Source organism: Callorhinus ursinus, unplaced genomic scaffold, assembly GCF_003265705.2.
Source record: "Callorhinus ursinus isolate GAN/ISIS: 27379988/994484 unplaced genomic scaffold, GSC_fseal_2.0 scaffold41, whole genome shotgun sequence".
NCBI classification, from domain to species: Eukaryota; Metazoa; Chordata; class Mammalia; order Carnivora; family Otariidae; genus Callorhinus; species Callorhinus ursinus.
The window spans coordinates 10,687,945-10,703,822 of NW_027397103.1; the positions used below are offsets into that span (position 1 = coordinate 10,687,945).

The 15,878-nt window shown below is 40.6% G+C and overlaps 1 protein-coding gene across 4 annotated transcripts in view; it reads right to left on the minus strand.

The window, feature by feature from the left end:
• Positions 1–1,558: 1,558 nt before the first annotated feature.
• Positions 1,559–15,878, minus strand: part of ANAPC5 (anaphase promoting complex subunit 5) — a 42,180-nt gene continuing 27,860 nt past the window's right edge. For 2 of the 4 annotated variants that reach the window (XM_025889697.2, XM_025889700.2), the window contains 6 exons: positions 13,255–13,329; positions 10,813–10,934; positions 10,244–10,351; positions 10,013–10,160; positions 2,288–2,450; positions 1,559–1,890 (listed from right to left, as the gene is read on the minus strand). In XM_025889697.2, coding sequence (XP_025745482.1) covers positions 1,679–1,890; positions 2,288–2,450; positions 10,013–10,160; positions 10,244–10,351; positions 10,813–10,934; positions 13,255–13,329 — 828 coding nt within the window. In that variant the 3' untranslated portion in view covers positions 1,559–1,678. The remainder of the gene's footprint in view (positions 1,891–2,287; positions 2,451–10,012; positions 10,161–10,243; positions 10,352–10,812; positions 10,935–13,254; positions 13,330–15,878) is intronic. The other 2 variants (XM_025889698.2, XM_025889699.2) reach the window with 2 other exon arrangements.

A 15,878-nucleotide genomic window follows, 5' to 3' on the forward strand; every position in this document is an offset into this window, starting at 1 on the left:
TATAACCTCTCAAAACCTTAAGATTTTTCCAACATCAACACAACAATTACTGTCTCTGTCTCTACCCTGAGCCTCATTTCCAGAGCAGCTGTCTTTAGCCAACAAACGTACCCCATGAGTGGGAGTTGTTTTACACTGTTTCAAAGAGCTCTAGAGATAAATTATTTCCCATCCGAAGGTTTAAATTTAACAGAGAAAGAGCCAATGATAGAAACTGCAAAATTTGGTTGGTTCCTTGTTGCTGGTTTGGACTTGAAACACGGTGATTTTCGTGTGAACAAACACCGAGGGATAAGATAAATTCATGGACAAAGCAATAACTGGTTCTGCTTAATTGCTAGGTTGAGATGTAAATTAGATACACTATATATTTGAGTGATAGCACCCACACACCTCTGAGCTTCAGACCCTTTCTTAATTTATAATCACCTTATTCATAACGAATTCCTAGACTTATTATCATCAAACCTCATTTATACAGTTAAAGAGAGAAGAAATATACTCATGCAGAAGATATAAGAAAGCATATACCCAGAAAGTGATTGAAATAGGCTTTTTGTCGTTGGCCCAAAAACCATAAAAAGATCTTTTCCTTCTAGGGCACCTGGGTGGCTCAGTCAGTTAAGAGTCAGCTTTGGGCTCAGGTCATGATCCCAGATTCTGGGATCGAGCCCTGCATCAGGCTCCCTGCTCATCGGGGAGCCTGCTTCTCCCTCTCCCTCTCTCCCTGCTTGTGCTCTCTGTCAAATAAATAAATAAAATCTTAAAAAAAATCTTTTCCTTCTTAACCTCAAGGACCAACATGTGCTTGCGGGCACATACAGGCACACCACAAACCCCAGCTCAGTCCAACAAAGCGAGGAAGCTTCAGAAAGAAAATCCAAGCCTCAGAAAAACCTATACTGACCCCCTAGAGAGATCCAGCAATACCCAAAAGAGCTGATGTCTGAGCATAGATGCTAAATGAATTCATGTGATGATGGAGAGTGTGCACAGATTCTAAGATATTGGCAACTTTTTTCAGAGAGAACATAATCTTTAACACTTGCACAGCGGTTTATCAAAAAGCATTGGTATCTTTTGCTATCAAAAAGAAAAGGGAGGGGCGCCTGGGTGGTTCAATTGGTTAAGCGACTGCCTTCAGCTCAGGTCATGATCCTAGAGTCCTGGGATTGAGCTCCATGTCGGGCTCCTTGCTCAGTGGGGAATCTGTTTCTCCCTTTCCCTCTGCCCCTCCCTGCTTGTGTTCTTCCTCTCTCAAATAAATAAATAAAATCTTTTATTTTTTTTAAGATTTTATTTATTTGAAGAGAGTGAGCAAGAAAGAGCAAGCGAGCACAAGCAAGGGGGCAGCAGCAGGCAGAGGGGGAGGGAGAAGCAGGCTTCCCGCTGAGCAGAGAGCCCGATGCAGCGCTCTAGCCAAGGACCCTGGGATCATGACCTGACCCAAAGGCAGATGCTTAACCAACTGAGCCACCCAGGCACCCCTAAATAAAATCTTAAAAAAGGGGGGGGCGGGAAACAAATACGTATATTCTAGCAACAAAATAAGACAAACTAATCAGAATGCAGTTTATTGATCAGACAGACATCAAATACATCATTTACATGGACGGAGGGGATGTAAACAAGTCCCAAATCTTCTAGTCTATATAGTGGATCAGCAGGGATGCTCTCACTAGAGATGATTTATCAAGGGTACCCCATGAGAGGGCAGTTCCTGATGCAGCTGCCGGAAGAGCATCGCACACCGGTTCCTCTCCTGGGTCTTCCCCAGTGTGTGGTAGAGTCTGGCCTGGAAGTAAACAACATCTCTGATTTGCTCTTTGCAGTCGACCTTTGCAAAATAGTTCTTGGCTTCATTGAGATTCTCAATGGCTGCCTCCAGAGCTGATGGAAAGTGGGAAAATACCATGCATGTTTAACTCAACATTCCACACATAATTTTCAAAACTTAACATCTACTTTTATTGATATAACATTTACCAGACAGTTTTGTATTCTACTCCTTGAGAAGAAGAAGAAACAAAACACTAGGGTGAGGTTTTTAAAAAGGTCCCGATTTCCAGCCAGGGACCTGGTTCTGTAGAGTTAAAATAATGATTCACTTGCCCTCAAACTTCATGCCAAGCATACATGTCAAAGTACTTTAAATACAGCATGAAATTTCAACATATATTTGAGAACTTAAATACTGTCCCAAATTTAATGTCTTCCTTCTTCTGGGTCCTAAATTTTTTTTTTTTCCACAGTAGTATTGCCCAGCAATCTTTGAATGGCTCCCTACCTTCTGCCTTCTTTGGTGGATCATAAGAAGCTGCTGAAGCCACCTGGCACTTGGCCACCAAGAACATGGCGCGGCCTTTATCCAGCACCGCCCCATCAGCCAAGATGGGTTCAATGGCCATGTGGAGAAGACTTAAGGCCTGCTCTGGGATTCCAAGAATGAGCTGAAAAAGAAACACTGTGGTACTGTACATATCCACATCCACTGCCTGTGACAGAAAAGGCTTCCATTTCTGGCTCTTCTCTCCCAAAGGGCCATGTCTGGCTTATGTTCTCCCTGACATGTACTACACTGAATATGCACCACACTCCTAGAAAACAATGTGTGACAATCTGATTTCAAATTATGATGGATACAGTAGGTAGTAGTTATTCACACTATAGAAAGGTTTTTTTTAAAAGATTTATTTATTTATTTATTTGAAAGAGAGAGAATGAGAGAGAGAGAGAGAGAGCACATGAGAGGGGGGAGGGTCAGAGGGAGAAGCAGACTCCCTGCCGAGCAGGGAGCCCGATGCGGGACTCGATCCCAGGACTCCAGGATAATGACCTGAGCCGAAGGCAGTCGCTTAACCAACTGAGCCACCCAGGCCCCTATAGAAAGGTTTTTGTCTTTACAAGAAGACTCAGAATCAATATCCTTTAGTCTGGTGATTCCAAAGGGTCAAAAGGTCATTCTTGCTGTGTAAGAATCACTGGGATAAGGGAAACCACTAAGAAAATAACTCAAAAGTATATAGTAAAATAAAACAAGAAACACCCATTTAACACAAAAGAAACAGTAATGGAAGAACTGACGAGCAAAAAAGATATGACATACAGAAAAAAAAAACAAAATATAAGTCCTTTCAAATCCATAATTACATTAAATATAAATGAATTAAACTCCTCAATTAAAGGGCAGAGGTTAGCACAACAGATTTGAAAAAAACATGATCCAACTATATGTTATCTACAAGGATACTCACTTTAGGTTAAAAGACACAAATAGGCTGAAAGTAAAAGGACAGAAAAGAGATATTCCATGCAAAGAGTAACCAAAAGAGACCTGGAGTGACTATTCTTATATCAGATAAAATAGACTTTAAATCAAAAACTGTTACAAAAGGGGCACCTGGGTGGCTCAATCAGTTAAGCATTTGACTCTTGGTTTCAGCTCAGGTCATGATCTCACAGTTATGGGATCAAGCCCCACATCGGGCTCCATGCTCAGTGCAAAGTCTGCTTCAAATTCTTTCTCCCTCCCCCTCCGCCCCTCCCTGCTTGCACTCTTGTGCACTCCCTCTCTAAAATAAATAAAATCTTTAAAAAAAAAAAAGTTACAAAGCTAAAAGACATTACACACTGATATAGGGTCAATTCATCAGAAGATACAATTATAAACACATATACACCAAACAATGGAACCCCAAAATATGTGAAGCAAAAACTGATAGAACTGATGGGAGAAATAGACACCTTAACAGTAACAGTTGAAGAGTTCCAGTACTCCACTTTCACTAAGGGAGAGAACAACTAGACAGAAGATCAGCAAGGAAACCGAAGACCCAAACAAGGCTACGAACCAACTAGCCATAACAGTCACTTGTTAGGGAGCACACTCTACCCAACAACAGCAGAATGCACATTCTTCTCAAGTGCACATGGAACACCTTCCAGATAGATCATGTGTTATATCACAAATTAACACTCTAAATTTTAAAAGACTGAAATCATACAAAGTATCTTCTTTGAGCACATGAAATAAAATTAGAAATCAATAATAGAAGGGAATCTAGAAGATTCATAAATATATAGAACTCAAACAACACATCTTTATTTTTTTTTAAGATTTTATTTATTTATTTGAGAGAGAGAGAGAATGAGAGATAGAGAGCACGAGAGGGAAGAGGGTCAGAGGGAGAAGCAGACTCCCCGCTGAGCAGGGAGCCCAATGCGGGACTCGATCCCGGAACTCCAGGATCACGACCTGAGCCAAAGGCAGTCGCCTAACCAACTGAGCCATCCAGGGGCCCCTCAAACAACACATCTTTAAATAACCAATAGGTAAAAGAAGAAATCACAAGGGAAATTGGGAAGTACTTTGAAAATACACACACAACATACTGAAACTTACAGGATGCAGTACTCAGAAGAAAATTTATAGCTGTAAAGGCATAAATGAAAAAAAGGAAAAAAGATCTCAAATCAGTAAGTTGAACTTCCACCTTAAGAAACTTTAAATAAAAAAAAAGGGACGCCTGGGTGGCTCAGTCAGTTAAGCGTTTGCCTTCAGCTCAGGTCATGTCCCAGGGTCCTGGGATGGAGCTCCATAAGGGGCTCCCCGCTCAGCAGAGTCTGGCTCTCCCTCTCCCCCTCCCTTCCCAGCCCCCTCATGCGCTCTCCTCTCTCTCTCTCAAATAAATAAATCTTAAAAAAAAAAAACACAACCCAGAAACTAAAAAAAGAACAAACTACATCCAAAGCTGACAGAGGCGCAAGGAAACGATAAAGATTAGAGTGAAAATGAACAAAACAGGGGGTGGGAGGATAGGGTAACTGGGTGATGGACATTAAGGAGGGCACATGATATAATGAGCACTGGGTGTTATATAAGACTGATGAATCACGGACCTCTACTTCTGAAACTAATAATACATTAGATGTTAATTAATTTAATTTAAATTTAAAAAAGAAATTTAAAAAAAAAATGTTGACACATTAAAAAAAAAAATGAACAAAACAGAGAAAAGAAAAACAATAGGATCAACGAAACTAAAAGCTGGTTCTTGGAAAAGATCAAGAAAATTAACAAACTGTTAGCTAGACTGACCAAGAAAAAAAAAACAGAGAAGACTCAAATGACAAAAATCAGGAATGAAAGCACAGTTAACTAATAACCTTACAGAAATAAAGAGGATTATATGAGAATACTATGAACAATTGTATGCCAACAAATTAGATAAATTAGATATAATGAACAAATTTCTAGAAAGATACAAATTACCAAAACTGACTCAAGGAGAAACAGAAAATCTGAATGGGGGGTGCCTACGTGGCTCAGTCAGTTGAGCATCTGACTCTTGGTCTCAGCACAAGTCTTGATCTCGGGGTCCCAAGTTCAAGTGCTGCGTTGGGCTCCACCCTGGGTGTGGAAACTACTTAAAAAAAAAAAAAATCTGAATGGACCCTTAACAAGTAAAGACACTGAACCAGTAACCAAAAAAATCTCCAAAAAAGAGCCCAGGACCACGTGGCTTCAGTGGCAAATTCTAGAAACATTTAAAGAAGAATTATCACCAATCGTTCTCATTTTTCCAAAAAACAAAAGGGCAGGGAACATTTCTTAACTCACGTTATGAGGCCACTATTACCCTAATATCAAAGCAAGATGAAGATCTCAAAAGAAAACTACAGACCAATATCCCTTAAGAATACAGATGCAGAATACTAGCAAAGCAAATCCAACAGCATATTAAAAGGATCATACACCATAAACAAGTATGATTTATGCCAAGAATGCAACAGTAGTTCAATATGCAAAAATCAATGTAAAACACTATATTAATAGAAAAAAGGGAAAAAAAACCACACAATCTACTCAATTGAAACAGAAAAAACAAGGACGCCTGGGTGACTCAGTTGGTTAAGCATTTGCCTTCGGCTCAAGTCATGATCCCAGGGTCCTAGAATCAAGTCCCACATCAGGCTCCTTGCTCATGGGGAGCCTGCTTCTCCCTCTGCCTGCCGCTCCCCCTGCTTGTGCACTCGTGCTCTCTCTCTCTCTGACAAATAAATAAAATCTTAAAAAAAAAAAAAAGAAAGAAAGAAACAGAAAAGACATTTCACAAAAACCCAACACCTATTCATGATAAAAACACTGAGGAGTAGAAGGGAACTTCCTCAACCTAATACTGATGCATCAGTGAAAAACCCACAGCTAACATCATGTTTAACAATGAAAGACCGAAATCATCCCCCTAAGATCAGGGGCAAAAACAAGGATGTACACTCTTGCCACTTCTATTCAGCACTGTTCTGGAAGTTCTACACAGACCAATTAGGCAAGAAAAAGAAATGAAAGACATTCAAATTGGAATGAAAGAAACACTCTCTGTATTTGCAGATGACATGATCTTATATATAGAAAACTCTATAAAAAATTCTCAAAAACCTGTAACAGGTATTAAACAACTTCAGCAAAGTTGCAGGATGTAAGATCAATATACACTAGCAATAAACAATCCAAAACTGAAATTAATTTTTTTATAAGTTTTAAGAAGTATTTTATTTATTTATTCGAGGCAGGGGAGGAGCAGAGGGAGAGGGACAAGCCGACTCCGTGCTGAGCCCAATGCAGGGCCCAATCCCAGGACCCCGAGATCATTACCTGAGCCCAAACCAAGAGTCAGATGCTCAACCAACTGCACCACCCAGGAGCCCCTCTTACTTCCTGATTTTAAATTTAATACAAAGATACAGTAATCAAAACAGTATGGTACTGGCATAAAGACAGATATACAGATCAAGAATAGAGTGCAGAAATAAACCCATATATCCATGATCAATATTTCTGACAAGGGTGCCAAGACCATTCAATGGGAAAAGAATAGTCTCTTCAACAAGTAGTGCTAGGACACTGGGATATCCATATATGAAAAATAAAGCTGGATTCCTACCTCACACCATATACAAAAATTAACTCAAAATGGATCAAAGATCTAAATGTAAGACCTAAGACTATTAAAACCCTATTCAGCAGGAAGAAGTTACAGAAGATGAGACCTTCCACCTTCCAACAACCTTAAAGATTTAACGGTCAAAATTGTTCAGAGGGGAAATGATGAGGGAGCAGAAGGCTGGCTGAAGACAAAGCATAAGCTGACACCCTGCAACCTCCTCCCACCCCCTCACTCCTGGGTGGGACGTGTGTGACATTCTTCCAGGAATCTCCCAACTATCTTAATGTTAATGCCTTGCTAGAGGGGGGAAAAACAACCTTAACTTGACAATGGCAAGGCCTCCGATATCTTGTAGGTCCTCCTTAGCATATGAAAGTTCTCTTGAAACCTCCCTTATCCTTACCTCCCACAAGCCCATAGTATATAATCAGCCACCCTTCACAACCCACACAGTGGCTCTTTCTGCCTACGGGTCCTGTCCCCAAGCTTTAATAAAATCACCTTTTTGCACCAAAAAAAACCCCACAATCAAACAAAAAACGCTTACAAGGAAATATAGGTATAAATCTTCATGACCTTGGATTATGCAAGTTTCTTTCTTTCTCCTTCCTTCCTTCCTCCCTCCCTCCCTTCCTTTCTTTCTTCTTTCTTTTTAAAAGTTCCCACTAAGTTATTTGTGAGAGAGACAGAGAGGGAGAGAGAGCATGAGAGGGGAGAGGGTCAGAAGGAGCAGCAGACTCCCTGTGGGACTCGATCGCAGGACTCGAGGATCATGATCCAAGGCAGTTGCTTAACCAACTGAGCCACCCAGGTGCCCCTAAGCAACAGTTTCTTAAGTAGAATACCAGAAGCATAAGCAACAAAAGGAAAAAAAGGATGAATTGGATTTCATTGAAATTAAAAACTTTAGTGCATCAAAGGTCATGATCAAGAAAGTGAAAAGACAACCCAGAGAACAGAACATACTTGCAAATCATCTATCTGATAAGGGTCTAGTATTCAGAATATACAAAACAATCTTATAACTGAACACCAGAAAGACAATAACCAAACTGAAAAATGGGTAAAGGACTTAGATGTCTCCAAAGAACATATACAAATGGCCAATAAGCACATGAAAAGATGCTCAATATCATCAGTTATTAGAGAAATGCAAATCAAAACCACAACGAGATAGAACTTTACACTAGGTTGGGCATAATAAAAAAATGGGAAATAACAAGTGCTGGCAAGGACACAGAGAAACCAGAATCTTCATACATTGCTGGTGAGATGGTGCAGTTACTGTGGAAAACAGATGGGTGGTTCCACAAAAAGTTAAACAAGATAATTCTATCATATGACCCAGCAATTCTACTCCTAAGTATATCCAAGAGAAATAAAAACATATATCCGCACAAAAACTTATACATGAAGTTAAAAGCAGCTATTCATAATAGCTGATCCAAATGTCCACCAACTGATGAATGGATAAATGAAATGGAGTCTATCCATCTAATGAAGTATTATTCCGCCATTAAAAGGCATTGACACCTGCTACAACATGAATGAATCCTGAAAACATTACGCTAAGTGAAGAAGCCAGACTACATAAGGCCAGATATTGTATGATTCCATTTATATGAAATATCCAGAATAGGCAAACCCACAGAGGCAGAAAGTAGATTGAAAGTAGGTTGCCAGGGGCTCAAGGTGAGGGGGAAATGGGGGTGACTACTTAATGGGCACAAGGTTCCTCTTCGGAGTGATGAAAATATTCTGAAATTAAATGGTGCTGATGGTTGCAAAACACTGTAAATATTCTTAAAACCACTGAATTGTGCTCTTTAAAATGATTAAAATGGGGGCGCCTGGGTGGCTCAGTCGTTAAGCGTCTGCCTTCGGCTCAGGTCATGACCCCAGGATCCTGGGATCAAGTCCCACATCGGGCTCCCTGCTCAGCGGGAAGCCTGCTTCTCCCTTTCCCACTCCCCCTGCTTGTGTTCCCTCTCTCGCTGTGTCTCTCTCTGTCAAATAAACAAATAAAATCTTTAAAAAAAAATGATTAAAATGGTAAATTTTTTATGTGAATTTTATCTTAATTAAGAAAAAATCACTAGAGGGGCGCCTGGGTGGTTCAGTTGGTCAAGCATCTGCCTTCACCTCAGGTCATGATCCTAGGGTCCTGGGATCAAGCCCCGCATCGGGCTCCCTGCTCAGCAGGCTCCCTGCTTCTCCCTCTCCCACTGCCCCTGTTTGTGCTCTCTGTCAAATAAATAAAATCTTAAAAAAGAAAGAAAGAAAGAAAGAGAGAGAGAGAGAGAGAGAGAGAGAAAAAGAAAGAAAGAAAGAGAGAAAAGAAAGAAAGGAAGAAAAGAAAAGAAAAAATCACTAGAGAAGCTGGAAAGGAAAACATTAGATTCCCGTGCTCCTTCCATAGAGATTCTGACTCCATGCATTCAGGGCAAGGCCAGATATATAGATATTTTTTAAATCTTCCCAATTAACTCTAACACATGGTTTGGGGAATCTCTGCTTTAAGTTAGTAAATTCCTCTAGTGCCAGTGAGTTCAAAATGCATTCATTCACTAAATATTTATTAAAAGCCTACTATGTGTACGTCTTACTCTGTACCAGAGATCACAGCAGGGAGAAAACAAAGTCCCTTTCTCGAAAGCCTTTACATTCCTCAGGAGGAGACAGAAAACAAACATAAAATACAATTTAATTTCCAAAAGCTTTCAATGAACACACAAATTCCTCATTTCTTTATTTATCCCCTTATTAATCAAGCATAGCTCTGGGCCAGCTAAATCATTAATATGATACTACTGTCCTCAATGAAAAGGTGCATCCCCTTTCTTAAATATGCAGCTCAGTACAGCCAGTGCCACTGGGAGGGGTCAGCTTGCCAGGGAGTTCGCAACTTCAGACTTCCATGGAGGGCCTGATGATGAGACTACATTCCCAGACTTCAATATTAAGAAGTCAATGCTCATTATTATCCTTTTCAAAACCAAAAAGTAGTAACAGACTCACCAGTTCTTGAGCACAAATATGTGCTATAAAAACAGAGATCAGCTTACCTGAGCAAAAGCCAAGTTCAGCACTGTTTGGGAGGCCAAGTACTGTAACCGGTATTCCTTGGAGAGGGCCAGAGCCTGTAGGAGCACGGGCAACGCGACGGTGGGGGAGGAAGACCGCCAGTAGAGCTCTGCCACAGATAACAGGACACTGCCCGCAAAGAGAGAGACATGGAGTGAGAATATCCGGCGCAAGGGTCCACCTACAGCAGGTGCTTGAGAGACCTCCCTTACCTGATCACCATTTCTGTATTCCTGATTTTCTGACAATGAATCAACAATTTCTGTAAAAGCTTGTGCGCCTCGGACATTTGGTTCTGAGCTTGTAGTACAATTGCTTTCCTGACACAGAAACAATATAAACAAAATGGTTATGCTGATGTTTTGCAAGTCAAGTCGCTTTGAGGGTTAGAGTCTCTATTTCCTCAACTAGACTGTGAACCTCCCATAGGGAAGAACCTTGCCTGATATAATTTTTGTTAAAAGAGGAAAAAAAGTGTGTGTGTGTAAGTACATGTGTATACACCTACCCACCCACCCACCCACCCACCCACACACACACATGCAAGAACAAAAAAGTCTGGAATTATCGATATCAGAACATTAGTGATTATCTCTGGGTGATACTTATTTTGTCCATTTTACTCATCTGTATTTTCTAATTTCCCAGAAGAAATAGGTAATAAATAGGAAAAAAAGTTTTTTCCTAAGCTAAAGTTAATACATTAACTTTAATTAAACAAATAAGAATAAAGGCATTTGAGGATTACTTCACCCTGGGGTTGGAGTTTTCAGTCTCTTACCTGTATACACCCTCTATGCTGTTAAGAGCTGTGATTCCCGTAACAAGTGAATCAGCCAAATGGTATTTGCCATCATTCATTGCTCTGTCAAACTGTATTTTTTGATCACATAGCATCCATAACTAATAAGAAAAAAAAAAAAAGAACAAAATGGCAAGGGTTCACCTCCTTATTCAACAGAAATATAAAAATATTTTGGCTTTCTTAGCAAGTATTCTTACAATTCATACACATTTTTTGAGATTTAAAAATGTTTTTATAAATATTTCAAGGATGTGAAAAAGCACTGAGAATAAAAAAACACATGTGTGCCAATCACCAACTTTGTCAAATCACAATTTTGCTTTATTTGCTTCAGATACTATCACACACTACTGAAGTTCTTCGCAAATTCCATTCCCCTTTCTTTGCCCAAAGTAAGCACCAGATTTAATGTTTATCACTCTCATTCATGTTTTTATACTTCTACAGCATATATTCTTACCCTTAAACAATGTATAGTATGATCCCATATGTTTTTTTTCCAATAAAAATTAGAAGGATTTTTGATTTCCAAGCTTTCTAAGAGAAGTCAATGCAACCAACAGACTATTAATAAATTTACAACAAGCTTAAGTAATTTTGTTACATAAATTAACCCATTATAGGCTAGCAGTGTTTCAAATGATAGAGCTTCTACCCCGTCTTTCACTTTCGATTCCTTCAGATGTTCCTGTGAAGGCAAAAGTGGTGCTATAGGTCGGGGTTACCTCCCCCCCCCACCTGCCCCCTCCCCACCTCCAGCTGCGGTTTGCATGCAGGAACCACAGGTGTCAGATCCCCATAGCTCCTCTTTTCATCTTGGTTTTGCCACAGAAGGAGCAAGTTTCCTTGGCGTGCTGGCTTATTTCAGTCTTGTTCACCATTTTCCTGAGGGAGGCACCATAACGGGGTCCGAGAGGCACCGATGATTCCAACCTTCTTGGTGCATTTAGCCCAGAGAGCAATCTTGTACATTTTTAAATTTTGTATATAGTAAATACTATCATACCCTATGTATCCTTTGACAACTTGCTTTTAAGCTCAACATTATTTTGCTGGGACTTACACATGTTCATACAAGTAGCTCTCTAGTTTATCCTTTTCACTGATGAATAGTTTTCAATTACATGAATATGTGACAACTTATCTATTCTCATGTTGATGAGTATTTAGGTAGGACCAATTTTTCACTCTTCTGAACAAGGCTGCAATCAACATTCTCATACATCTCTCCTGGTGCCAGAGTTTATCTCAGGTCTACAGCAAGCGGTGGGAAGGCAGTCGTAGGACATCCGCACCTTCATTTTAATGTAGTGCCCGCCCACTCGTTCTTCCAACAGGTTGCACGGATTCGCACCCCTCCCCCCAGGAGCACAGGACACTACTTGTCACTCCTCGTCCTCACCAACACTTGGTGCTGTCAGGTATTTGACCGGTGGCCAACCTGATGGGTATGAAATATCTCATTATTGTTTTCACTTGTATTTCCCTGATTGTCAGTCAGGCTGAACATCTTGTTATGTATCTATTGGCCATAGATGTTTTTTCAGTGAACTGTGAATTACATTCTTTTTTTTTTAAACATCTAGAACTATAACCAAAACCATTCCATCACGTTAGCACTGCCACAGAACCACACTTAACCCTCCCTTCCCACATGACCCGTAGGTGCTTTCTCCAATCTTCTATTTTGTTTGCATACCACCTTTGCAGCTGGGCACTTTGAGTTCAGACCACAGCCTGCTGAGACCCCAGCACATTTCACATGCAGATGGGTACCCACAGCATATCAAGTGCGGTGGAGCCAACAACCCCCGGCAGTGGCAGCCTCAGGGACCAGCAGTGGATTCCCAGGCCATGACCTCTTAGGGTTTCAAATTCTCGAATCCATTGCTGACTAAACTTGGTAAGGGAAAGAAGGGACCAGTAGAACAGCCTTCTCAACCCCATTAGAGACAGACGTCAGTGCAATAACGAACAGGGGGCCTGGGAGTGCTTTATAAAATTAAATTCCCTCTGGGGACAACATCTTCCCAAAAGGTCATTTAATTCTGGCAGGAAAAGACTAGAGTTGCCAAGTAAGGGACACAACACCAAACTGAGATGTTCATCTATCCATAGACACAGATGATCCATACAGTTAGAGATACAACGAATACTACCTTAAAACCATAAAGACAGGAAGAAAAAGTTCCCTAAATAAATCTTTAAATCTTTTATCAGAGTTTATTTCTCTGCCCTCTCTAACAGAGTTTAGAGAGTCTGGTATGTACCTATATTCACCTCAATGCACAGATGACACAGAAAGGAACCAAGACACAAGAAACTGAGGGGAGACCCTAAAATATTCTGCTTTGACAACAATACAGTAAAAACCATCTCTTTGGAAATAAATCCAATGCCATGCAAAAGGCAGATTACCTGGGCATGCTGACTATTAGGCGGGAATCGTTCCTTCAAGTGCTTTAACACTTCCGAAGCTGCAGCAAAACAGCCCTAAGTAGAAACACACGGTTTGATGAGCACACCTGTGTTGTAAACCACACCTGCTACACCACTCACAGGATGTCACTATGATTCACCTGTTTGTGGTGCTGTACCCTGGAAGGCATGAGCCAGAGACTGTCATACATCAAGGGGTCTTTTTTTTTTTTAAGGTTCTAGCATATTTTATTTGTTCATTAAAAAATTTTTTTTAATTACACATGTAATGCATGTTCATTCTAGGAAAAAAAACTTAAGAATAAATGTAAACAATAAGAAAAAGACCAATTTCAATCTCACCAAAGATACTCACAATAATGTTTTGGCACATATCCTTCTAAATTTCTCTTATGCACATAAATAAACGACACATACACGTTTTCTAAAAACAGGTATATATGCGATTTCTGTAAATTGCCTATAACACTGTGTACTACATGGTAGACACTCAATAAATATTTTTTGAATGAATCAATCTTTCCAGTGTTCACAAATACAAAGCTATATCATCATAGTATGTTATTAGGTAAATAAACTATGACACATCAAAATAACCTCCTAGTGTGGGACAGTGGGGTTGTTTCTAATTTTGTCCATTTTAAGAATGCTACAGTGAATATCTTGGTGCATTTACCTTCACATAGTTGTCCACTTGTCCAGTCATTTCCTTGAGATGAGACCTTTGAAGTAGAACTGGCTGGCCAAATGGTAGGCACTCCGAAGCCTTCTGATAGAAATTACTAACCCACCCTCCAGAAATGTGCCAAGAGCTTTCATACCAGCACTCTACGCCTTTCTCCCACCACAATATTTAAGGATTGCCTATTTGACTGGTGAAACTAGTATTTCACTGTATTAATCTGAATTTCTTTAATAACTAGATTGAAAATGTTTTCATGTTTTGGGGTCATTTTTGTTTTTTATGTGAATACACTTTCATGTCTTTTTTTGTACCCTTATGTCGTTGGAATGTTCCTTATTGACTCCAAAAGCTTTTCAATTTGTCCCAATCCTTTGATTAGGTGAAATGTCTTCTGTCTATATAGAAGTTCAATTAGACTGCAAGTAAACTTTCATTTGAAGTGAATGAAGTGGAAATTACATTGAATTATAATAAAAGGTCAATAATCTTTTTACTCTTATGATTTTTAAATGACCAATCTTGCCAACTATTTTCATGACTGCCACAGTGAGTTGGGCCCGTAGGTTGAGATGGGTTGTCAAACCTGCAGGCCAAGTAGAGAGACACACACTGCAGTATCCCCCCAAACATTCCCACTGTGACCTGCCCCTCCTGAGGCTGGGAGAGTTATGATACCAGATGGTCTAGAATTATACGAAAACAGCAAGGGGGCTGGCTGTCTTAGTGCTCCCTCTGGGTTTCAGGAGAAAGGTCAGAAACAGCTATTCAGACCTTTTAACTTCTTTGTAGGTTCGCCCACGCCCCAGTCACTGCCACACCAAAGTGCAGCATCCAGTGTATTTGGAGATCAATTTCAGAACACAGTCCGAAGCACACATAAAGGAAAGAGAGGAGCAAATGGAGATGCATGATGAAGCTGCCTTCTCCACCGCTGGCCAAGCTTAATTTCCCAGGGGCCCATCCAACCTGTACAATTAAAAATGTGACAATCATCAACCCCGTGGGTATAGCTACCTGGTTGATGTTCTAGCACCAGCAAGGTCTTAAGAAGGCAGGTTGAGGAAAGGGAGGAAGGGACTGAAATGAAACAAAGAGGCCACTGCCTATCTCCTAGCAGTGCAATTCTAAGGCTTCACAACACATGCCGGCCACTGGAGCCAGGCAATGATGGCATCAGCAGCTTCTTCACATAAGCCCGGGGATATAAGGGACATGAGGCTGGAAATACCAACACAGATCCAAAGAGCAGGAAAGATCTCCCAGGAAAAATCGAGGAACTCTAATAACTGGCCTTGGAGAAAGTTTCAAAGCTTGAATATCGAGCCAAGACCAAGATTTTTGTAAAGTAGTTTTTCAGTCCAGCAGGGAGAAAAAAAAAATCATTTCTACCCTACATAACTCAAAGAGAGCTGAAAGGAAGTTACCCAGTTTAAGGCTGGGGTCAGTGGGGAGAATGGCTTCAAAAAGCCATATGGGGAAACTTAAGGTGGGTGAATTGTACAGCATGTGAATTTTCTCTCAAAAAAGTTGCTAGGGGAGAAAAGTCGCACGAGGTTCACACCAAACACCTAACTGAAGGTTCACTGACTCATCCATTACCAAATGCTCCACTTAACCACGGTAGCAGGAGAGGAAAAGGCGATATGTTTCGGGGTTCCATTAGGAGGGGTAGAAAAACCAAGAAAGTGATGAACGCGCAGCTTCCTGCAGGAAAGCAAACAGCACGTGCAGCTGGCCGCTGTTCTGACATCACGGAAGCCGGGGTGATGCTTCCCAGGTGCAGGAAGAGGGCAGCTGATGAAGGTGCACGTGGGACGCAGCCAGGGCCCATCCATCCCCTTTGTCTCCACAGATACCTAAAGGACTGTCAAACGCTGAAATACGGTTGGTGGGGGTAAGTATTTATAGACTTCTGAAA